The following is a 9,781-nucleotide window of genomic DNA, read 5'->3' on the forward strand; positions in this document are numbered from 1 at the left end:
CAGACTGTACTGTCCCCGTATTTAAAAATGGCTGCTGCACTGGCCCCTCACTATTTCTGCAGCATGTATCCACATTCAGTAGACTCTTGAAATATTCTGCTTAGGGCCGCAGCAGTTTCCTATTTACCTTCCTCAGGCCAGGTATATCAAATACAAAAATTTTGTTTTCTCTTAGGCTGCTAATTTGTCTTTTGAATACGATACTTTTGTTCTGATATTTGGTATTTTCTCCCCTTCTTCCTCATGCTCCTATCTTCTATGTTTCTATTCCTTGAATATTGCTCAAAAGAAGGGCATGTTGCTGAACAGGACAATTCATTGAAGATAAAGGCTTCAACATATTCCATGTGTTTGCAGGGAACAGGTCCCTAGATGTGAACGTGGATCTCACCAACAACTGTAAATGAGCCATGTTATGAGCTTAATTGATCTTAAATTGGTTGTTAATGTAGTTAAGTAGTGTAGAGTAGCATTCAGATTGGTGCAATCTTCTGTTTGTCCTGATGAATACAAGATGGAAAGCTTCAGCAGTTCTTTTCTCAGTGACTTTCATTCCTTTTTCTCATTTATTCCTCTGTCCTCATGCACGAGGTGATTAATTAAAATCATCCAATCTTCCATTGTTCCTATTAATCTGTTATTAGTGATTAACGTCTCATTTTGTGATCTGTCATTATCATAATTGACTTTGATCAATATTGCAAGCTCTGTCTTTATCTTGTTGATCCAACTATTTTGACACTATCTATAACCCTTCTACATCTACGTGACCCTACTGTACAGCAGATGTTCTCTCTCACCAATATGTTTTCTTCTTAACTGTTCTATCTCTCCGAAATATACCTAGTGCGGTGAAGTTTTGGGCCAAAAAGCAATGATTAGGTATGTATACTCAATGGAAAAGCATCGAAGAGTATCGGGACAATTCATTGGAAGTGACCACTATGAATTCTGTTACTAGCCATGGAAAAATGACTTTTTGCTGTGATAATGATTGTTTCCTTTTAATATCACACTATTACCTCAGATTAAACGTACAAATTTGAAAAAACCTGATTCAGAAAGGACAGGTTGTGGGATGCGGGTAAAATTCGATCCTCTTGCTTTACTCCTGGATGCTTCTTTAGAAGGAGAATTTGATCTTGTGCAGCGCATTATTTATGAGGTAACATTTCTATTTTTTTTTTGTATTGTCATTTGTTATTTGAAATTCCTAGACAACGAAATACGTTTCTTAATATGTGTAGCCTTCAATTTCTTTTTCTTGGTTTTGGCCAGGTTAATGATCCCAGTAGACCTAATGATGAAGGGATTACACCATTACACAATGCAGTATGTGCTGGTCACCATCACATTGTGAAATTCCTTGTTGATTTTGGTGTAAATGCAAATGCAGCAGATAGTGATGGATGGTAAGTTTGAGATGTTCTAACATAAAATTCACTGAAATGTAGTGAATAAATGTTTAAATAAAGCTGATTAAATCTGGTCTTCCATCCAACTGGTAAAGCTATTCTTATTGTTTGTATCTACATTGTGAAATTTTACAATAAGGTCATCTAAACTAGACTTAAGATTTAATAATCTTTGATTTTTTTTCTTTCTTTCTAATTTCCCCTCTGCCCCCATTCTGTAACCAGTTGTGGTCTTCACGTACTTCTACTTCATATATGAATTCTCGTATTTGATAGGGTGATCGTTGAAATTTTTTTTTTCCCTTTTTAGAAGGATTAGAACAAGGGACAGGGTTTAATAATCAAGTGTTTAGGCAAAAATTAATGGATTGATTTCTACACAGTTAATATTTTTGAGTAAAATGAAACAATGAACTGTGGATGCTGGAAACCTGAAAGCAAGTGCCTAACGAAACACAGCAGGCCTCCATCTGGATCCAAAATGTTAACTGTGTTCTTTGTACAGATGCTGCCAGACCTGCTGAGTATCTCCAACACTTTGTTTCTATTGACCTTTTTTGGAGTGGTTGAAATCTCATGTTCTTGGGTATAATAGTGCACCTTGGGATTATCACTTTAGTGTCATTTGCATGACCTCCCACTCCGCAGATTTCTTTCCAGCTCACTTGCTTCCCTGACTGACCTTGTCATTCACCACTTCCCTCTCCTGAACCTCCCTCCTAGTTACTGCTTCCCTGCCTGACTCTCATGATCACTATTCCCACCTTCTACCCAACACTTTCTGCTTTGTGTCCCTGCTTGCTGCTTGCCTCTGCCCAATTCTCTTACTCATCACCTTTTTATGATTCTTCCGCCCACCCTTTCCCTGCCTGACCCCTCCAAATGCCCCTTTACCATTTGCTGCTATCCTGACCACCACTTCTAATGCCTGCAGGAGCCTGTTCCCTTCAAAAAGAGCCCAAGAGATTCCACTGTAATGACAAGGGCTTCTTCCTAAATGTCTTGCTGGGTGGAACCAGTGAGAAGGACAATGGCAACAGTGAGTGTTGCTGATTTCTATTAACATTTTTCCCAATATAGGTTTTTTTGTTATGTTCCAGACCCTTATTGTTCAGCATCCAAGCTTGCTTTTAACATTATTATTCGCTATTCCCGTCAATTATACGTTCCAGTTGCATCGATTAGTTCAATAAACTCCAAAATCTGCAGTTAATTATGTTATTGCTTTATTATTAACGTAAATTCAAACTCGTTTCCTTGGCCCCAGTTCTAAGTTTTCTTGGCCATCAATTACAAGAATAGTTTATTTACCTCAACTATTCATGAAAGCCTAAGGTCAAATTATATACAAAGTGTATTTGAAAAAAGGTTATTCAGTCAAAAGTCAGGGGTCAGCTTTTACACCAGATTACCTATTACTCAAGTATACGTAAGGTAACCGACTCAACCTATCTGAGTAGTGTTGGTCTGCAATTTGCCTAATGGTATTACTTTCTTCTTAGGACACCGTTACACTGCGCTGCTTCCTGCAATAGCGTCCAACTCTGTAAACTGCTTGTGGAATCCGGTGCTGCTATTTTTGCTACAACTATCAGCGATGTTGAAACAGCAGCAGATAAATGTGAGGAGATGGAAGAAGGTTTTGTACAGTGCTCACAGTTTCTTTATGGCAAGTATTTAACTTTATCACTTTTTGTTCACATGTCCAACTCCCCTCTCTGTAGCTTGATAAAATAAATTAAGCAGTAGTTAATGGTCTCTTTATTAAGTTTCTCTAAGCTAGTCAAATATTCTCAATCCAGTAACCATATATTGAGCCAGTGCTCACTATTTAGATTCATTCGCATATATCTCTCTATGATGTTGTTCATTCTCTGCTTAGTGCTTCACTGTCAAGCTTGCTGTAGTGAGGATATCATCAGTTAAGGACATTTGCTTGTATGAGATTATTTACTAATGAACAAATTCACCCAAAATATCGCTGCTGTTGTTCCTTTCACTTTTGAATAGTTTATGTAATACAAAATTGTAAATGAGTATATTACTGTCAGTATCTGTAAAGACAAAGACTTAAGTGTATAATCGTGTTCATTTTGAGCTACTGTTCTTGCAGTTTGACTTGATTCCTCAAGTAGAAGATCAGGTTATGCAGTGGAGGCAATTTGCCATTTGAAAGTACCTGCAGTGAAAGTTTAATTTTCTCAGGGAACTGACGGATTCCCAATTGACAGCAAAGCTTTTATTTGTTTTCAACAAGAAGGGAGAAGCAGTTTTTTTTTAAAATGCACCATTTCTGGTCCCGTCTAGTTTAGATCATAGAATAACATTCATTTGCGCTTAAATGCATAAGTAGTGCAACTGTATTCTCTTAACTGTAAAACAAAAGAATGTATGATGGCGAGTAGCCTGAGAGAATACTTGATATGTTTTTAAAAATCTAATTGTATTAGTGTCTATAGTTACTGTTGTTTATTATCGTAAAATACTTGCAGTAAACTTTTAAAAGCTACACATGCTTAAATACCCACTTTTGAGTGCAAAAAGCTTGTGTTTGATCTTCTAAGCATCTTCTAAAGCCTATGTTTTGTACAGTGACTAGCAATATGTTTGTCAGTCTGAGATAATTGAGAATTATGTTCAATCCACAATAGGAGTACAAGAAAAAATGGGTGTCATGAACAAAGGTGTAGTTTATGCTTTGTGGGACTATGAGGCCAAGAACAGTGATGAATTATCGTTCCATGAAGGCGATCCTCTGACAATCGTGAGGCGTAAAGATGACAATGAAACGGACTGGTGGTGGGCTCGTTTGAATGACAAGGAAGGCTATGTTCCTCGCAATCTGTTAGGGGTAAATATATTCCATATTTCTGTAAAATTATAATTATTTCAATAAGCTTTAGTAGCACCAACAAAATAAAAATGACTGACACAGGTTAAAGCTGGCAAGGTCTGTTGAAGTCCGAAGACCCTACCAAATATGCAACTCCTGTCGGAGCCCTATGTTGTCATCACTCCTCTTAAGACTATTATACAGTGGTGTGACTGAAGTGATTTTAATTCTGTTTGTTTTCATCAGTAATGTGTAAATATTCTGCATGTCTATAACTTCTTGTATTTCACTATGTATTTGTATTTTTGTGTATCGATGTATCATTGTATGTCATGGGGAAAGGCTGAAATGCTGGAAGTTCCAAGAATTCGTAAATAATTCTAACAGGCAAGCAGATCAGCAGCTAAAGAGACTGGAAGAATGTAAATAATCAAGTTGGGCACCAGTCCCGGAAAACAGAAGTTAATGTAAAGGATGAGCAGCATAATTTGGGAAGAAAATTTTATCAACAACTGGTGTACCATTGAATTTTACACTTTAGTTATTGATTTCTGTGTGCTGCTTATCTATGTGATGCATTAATTTTCATTGTGCAAACTGTATTTTAGAATAATTCAGCTCAATTGCTACATATCCTAAGTGAGGCAAAGGAAGGTATTGTTTATGTAACTGGAAAGATCTGATCGATCTTTCGTTTTTCAAAACTGCTGATTAGAGATGGCCTAGAAATGGATATCAAGTTAAAGATGTAAAACGGCAGCATCAAGTTTTCCTCCATAATCTTAACTCATGATACGATTATGGCTATGCTGTATGAGGCTGACAGGAGATTATAGCTACAGGATGAAATGAGGAAAACTAAGACTTATTGTAATTATATTCTTTGCTATACTTTGAATTATGAATATGGATCAGATAAAATTGAGATTATTGATAGCACTTTGGATAAATACTGATTTAGGTTAGCTAATGACAACTTAGTACTGAGAAGAAAATCTGAAAATGTAAGAAGGTTTAGTGGCTAATTAATATTATCAGTTTATATTTCAAAGCCAAGATAAGTTCATGTATCATGTTATGACAGCAAATGCAGAGCACTGCTTATAGTTGAGAATAATCAAGTGAGTGGCTGAACCAGAGAGACCATGAAAACCCAAATTTGATCAAGAAAAAATAATTGACATGGAAACTAAATTAACAGATATTCAATCAGTGATAAACTATATAAGAACGTTCAGCTTCTTTTTCTAAGCACCCCACATGATTTCAGTCTTCTCATCCTGCCACTTTGAGGGCAAAGGTGACTAGCCCTCCAAGAATAGCCTCTCTAGTCCATGACTATATAGGCTATTGTAGTATCAATCCTAAATTGGCTAAAAGCATTTAAAAAGCACTTGGTAATGCATTTAAGTCACCATAAGCTACAAGGCTGGGTAGCATTTTTCTTGCTGGCACAAAGGTAATAGACTGGTTTCTGCTGTGCTGTAAACTTATCCTTCTCTTATCGGAATGGTGGCTTTAAATGGAGAAAGTTCATTAATATGTTTGAATATATTTAGCCATCTTTTGACAGTAACGGTGATAAGATTGATTTAGGTGAGGCTATAAGTTTTTTTTTTAAAGTCGTTTAAAATGGAGGGAAATATTTGAGAGTTTCCAACCTTGAGTTCAAATCTCTGTATGGTCTCACACCTCCCTACCTCTTTCAGGACTACAACCCTACAAGGATGCTGTGGTCCTTCAGCTTTGGATTTGTGCATCATTCACTTTTATCTGGCTGTATTTTTTGCTGTATGGATCCTAAATTATGGAATTTCTTTCTAAACCCGTATTTCTACCTCTGTTCTTTTCTGAGGCCTTGTTAAGTTGTCTCTTTGAGCAAGCATTTAGTCACCTAAAATCTCTTTTTGCTCTGAGTCAATCTCTTTTGTTGTCATCTCCTGTGATGTACATTGGTCATTATCCCACATTGCCAGATCCAGAACAGTATTGACTATAGCAACATCCATAGCTCAGATTCTCTTAACCTGCAGCTGAAGAAGGGAGTACAGTTATACAGAAAGTGTGATATTATTACCTTCTAATGTCTTATTTATTTTTGTTTTGTTACAGTTGTACCCTAGAATAAAGCCCCGGCAGCGATCTCTGGCTTAGGGATATTGGTGAGCTATTCTAATCAGAATCTGGAACGACACATTGGCGGTGCTGCCCATCCAGAAGAGGAAGTAGATATTTACGTGCTGTGATTTGGATATGCAGTAGTTTATGGTGCTTTTTCTCTGAACAAAGTCGCATTGCTACATCTGAAGAACACACGTGTACTCTAGCACACCTTCATGTGTGCATTCAAACATGTGCACATATGCACACGCATTTAGACCTGAACAGTCACATTAGAACGTACGAACAGGCCTGCACATTTCTCTGTTTGTTTCTCTCTCTCTCTCTCTCTCCGTCTTTCTCTCTCACACTCATTCACACACACACATGCACACACACGCGCGCACACAAAACAGAGGAAGTGGTGTTATCTGAAAACCACTTGACCTCAGTATTGTTAGTATGTGGCATGCTTGGCTGGCAGTGGTGGTAAGGGAAATGTTTTAATGCAACTTTTGTTGGTTTCAAGAAGGAAGTTATAATTTATTGAAAGGTAATGTGGATGAACTAGCAGAATTTGACTTGGTATTGTGATAATTAAAGCTGTTAAAGGATATAAAAATTTATGCTTGGACATGAAAAATTTAAGTAACATAGTAATACTGCAAATGTGAGATGAACAAGGATTTTAGTAAGGCAAGGTGCACTGTCTGAGTTGTATGAAGTAAGTGAAGTGTATGTGACTAATGGAATGGTGGATGTACGAATGACCAGAGGATATTGTCATCTATTAATGTGTGTATTTTATGGAAATGATGCAATAACTTTCACCACATTTTGGTGCAAAACACTACAGCACTTCATTAAAATAAGTATTCAAGTATATTTCTATATTAAAGAATCTTTCATTTATTTTTTCCAATTGCATTTTTCTTTTTGAAATAATTCTAGGCAAACATTCTAACAAATGATAAGTTTATACATGTAACAAAACAATCTTTGGCTTGTTTACCATGTTTCATATCTAACCTTTACCTAACAAGCAGTTCTGTTAACTGAGCACAGGGTAGTATTGAATGTAAATATTGTGATGTATAAGATTATAACAGTGGGCTATATTATGTATGACTAAGTGACTGAACTGTAATTTTTTCATAGTTGATAGTACTACACTGCTTAACAAGTGTTATGTAAACGTATACAATAAAATACAATGGCATGAACAAAGGCATTTTGCAAATTACATTCATTCTATCTAATCAATGATCAGAATTCTAAGACCATTTCAATTTATAATGACTGGCCAGAAACCAGTGTTTAGTTTGAAAGCTTAGGAGGTGTGGTTGAAGTATGTATTCTTTCCTTTGTTCCTTATTCTCTCTCAAAATCAAATTCTGAACTGCCAATAAATGTCTGTGAATTATTTTACATGTAACAGTAAACTAGCAGGCAAAATATTACTGAATGACAAACTGATGGTCTATAGAAAAATTCTTTCATGCATACCAGCCCTTAATGTTTTTAGTCAAGTATAATCCTTTTCTTTCATCTTACCTGCTCTGGGCCAAGGAAATTTATCTTGTAAATGTATTGTCAGGCAGACCTCAGCACAGATCATTTGACCCTCTAATGAATAATTAATAAAAATTATGAAGGTATCAATATGACACTGATCCCAGGAATGATTTTTTTTTAGAACTTGGCCAAAGAGCTCTGAATAGCAGGATGTGGCCTGGGTTTTTTGAGTAGGGAAAATAAATAAAAACCATTGCCTTCCAAGTTCCTTTGAGACATGGAACAGTGTTTTACCTGAACTCAAAACATAACTGAAGAATAATTGAGAATACTTGCTCACTTACATCTGTTGTGTGCTGTCTGAACCTGTTGTATGAAGGTTCATCAAGTACCAAATTCTGGACAAAACATGTAATTGTGAAAAAGTTATCACTTCATTAGAGAGCTGTAGTTAGAGTTTGATGCCACAAGGACTACGTACTCATCTTGAAGCTTCTGGGTAAATCTTCTTTGATATCTTCTGCACTTCTTCTATTCATAAGGTACTCAAAATTTAAGAACCCCAGGATTTTCTGAGGGAATGGCCTGGGCCGTTTGCTCAATGATGTGAATCCTAAGGTGGGAATGTTTGTTCATGATTGCCCAATGCTTGAATTGTGTGTTTTTGGCTTAAAAGGTGTGTGATTGAGAATATAGACATTTCAATGGATTAAATATAGACTGACTCTACAGGTAAGTTGTTCTGTGATCTCAAACAATTTCAAGAATTTATTTAGATATTTCTGAATCAACCTGTTCAGGTATGTTATTACATACCTTTAGAGTAGGTGGAACTTTAACCCAGGCCTCCTGACTCAGAGGTAGGGACATTACCACTGTGCCACAAGAGCCTCAAGAGTTTGATTATTGTATCCATGGACAAAAGTTATGCACCTGAAAATACAACTTCTGAAAAGTCATTGCCTTCTGATACAGACTGCTGAGACAAATTACACTAAATCCTTGAGAGAAAAGATCATTCCTGATTATAGAGGGCATTTTTCATGATTTAACGCCTGATGTAGTCCTCTGGGTCATGCTTGAATTTCCTGAGTTGTCTGAGTGGAATATCCAAGTGTTTTTCTTGAACATTACCAATATTATTGCTTCTATGAGGAAATGGTGGATAGTGTATGAACTTTTAATGTTTATTGGATCAGACAGGCTTTATGGGCTCTGCTGTCCTCCCAGCCTCCCTGCCACACCCCCCACCCGCCCACTTTACATTATCCTCTCCAGTTATTCCTTGTAATCTGAACGATGAAAACCAGCATCAATCTTATTTTGCTGGTAGTTTACTTTCCTTAAAAAAAAACTTTTATTCTAATCCAAGAAGTGAAATTGGATTTCTCATACTTATGGAATTTATGCTTATATAATTGATAGATATATATCTTGATAAAATGTCTTGATATCCATAAACAGATTAAATTGTATTTATTTATTATATGGTTCAGTGGAGTTTTTATTTGCCTTTGCAATTTCTGGCAAATAAACATTGTGAATAATGCTAGAAAATGTTTGTCTCTCCACTTGATCTGTAAGACTTTGTATGAGTTTGGCATCAGTAAATATTAAAAATGTTAGAAAATTGTAAACAGATCTCCTTGATCCTGCTCCTCCATTTAGTAAGCTCAATCTGATCCCTTTATATCTTAATTTCCTTAAAATCCAAAAATCTATTTCAACCTTGAAAATAGGCAATGACTGAGCATTCACAGCAACTTGAAGGAGAGATTCACAAAAGATTCACAATCCTCTGATTTGCAGGGGTTTGGGGGGGTGGTGAAAGTTGAGGGGAAATCATATCCAGTTTAAAATGACTGCACATTTATCCTGAGATTACTTACCTGTGTTTTAGAATCTCCAACAGGGGGAA

At 36.3% G+C, this 9,781-nt stretch overlaps 1 protein-coding gene across 1 annotated transcript in view; it reads left to right on the forward strand.

Moving 5' to 3' along the window:
• The window catches only part of ppp1r13bb (protein phosphatase 1, regulatory subunit 13Bb), a 31,007-nt gene extending 23,432 nt beyond the window's left edge, over positions 1-7,575 (forward strand). Inside the window, exons 8-12 of the mRNA XM_048600095.1 lie at positions 1,028-1,165; positions 1,279-1,412; positions 2,918-3,084; positions 4,067-4,266; positions 6,361-7,575. Of these exons, the coding sequence (XP_048456052.1) occupies positions 1,028-1,165; positions 1,279-1,412; positions 2,918-3,084; positions 4,067-4,266; positions 6,361-6,402 (681 nt within the window). The 3' untranslated portion in view covers positions 6,403-7,575. The remainder of the gene's footprint in view (positions 1-1,027; positions 1,166-1,278; positions 1,413-2,917; positions 3,085-4,066; positions 4,267-6,360) is intronic.
• Positions 7,576-9,781: the final 2,206 nt, after the last annotated feature.

The sequence above is a fragment of the Rhincodon typus genome, chromosome 8 (genome assembly GCF_021869965.1).
Source record: "Rhincodon typus isolate 14 chromosome 8, sRhiTyp1.1, whole genome shotgun sequence".
Taxonomy (NCBI): domain Eukaryota; kingdom Metazoa; phylum Chordata; class Chondrichthyes; order Orectolobiformes; family Rhincodontidae; genus Rhincodon; species Rhincodon typus.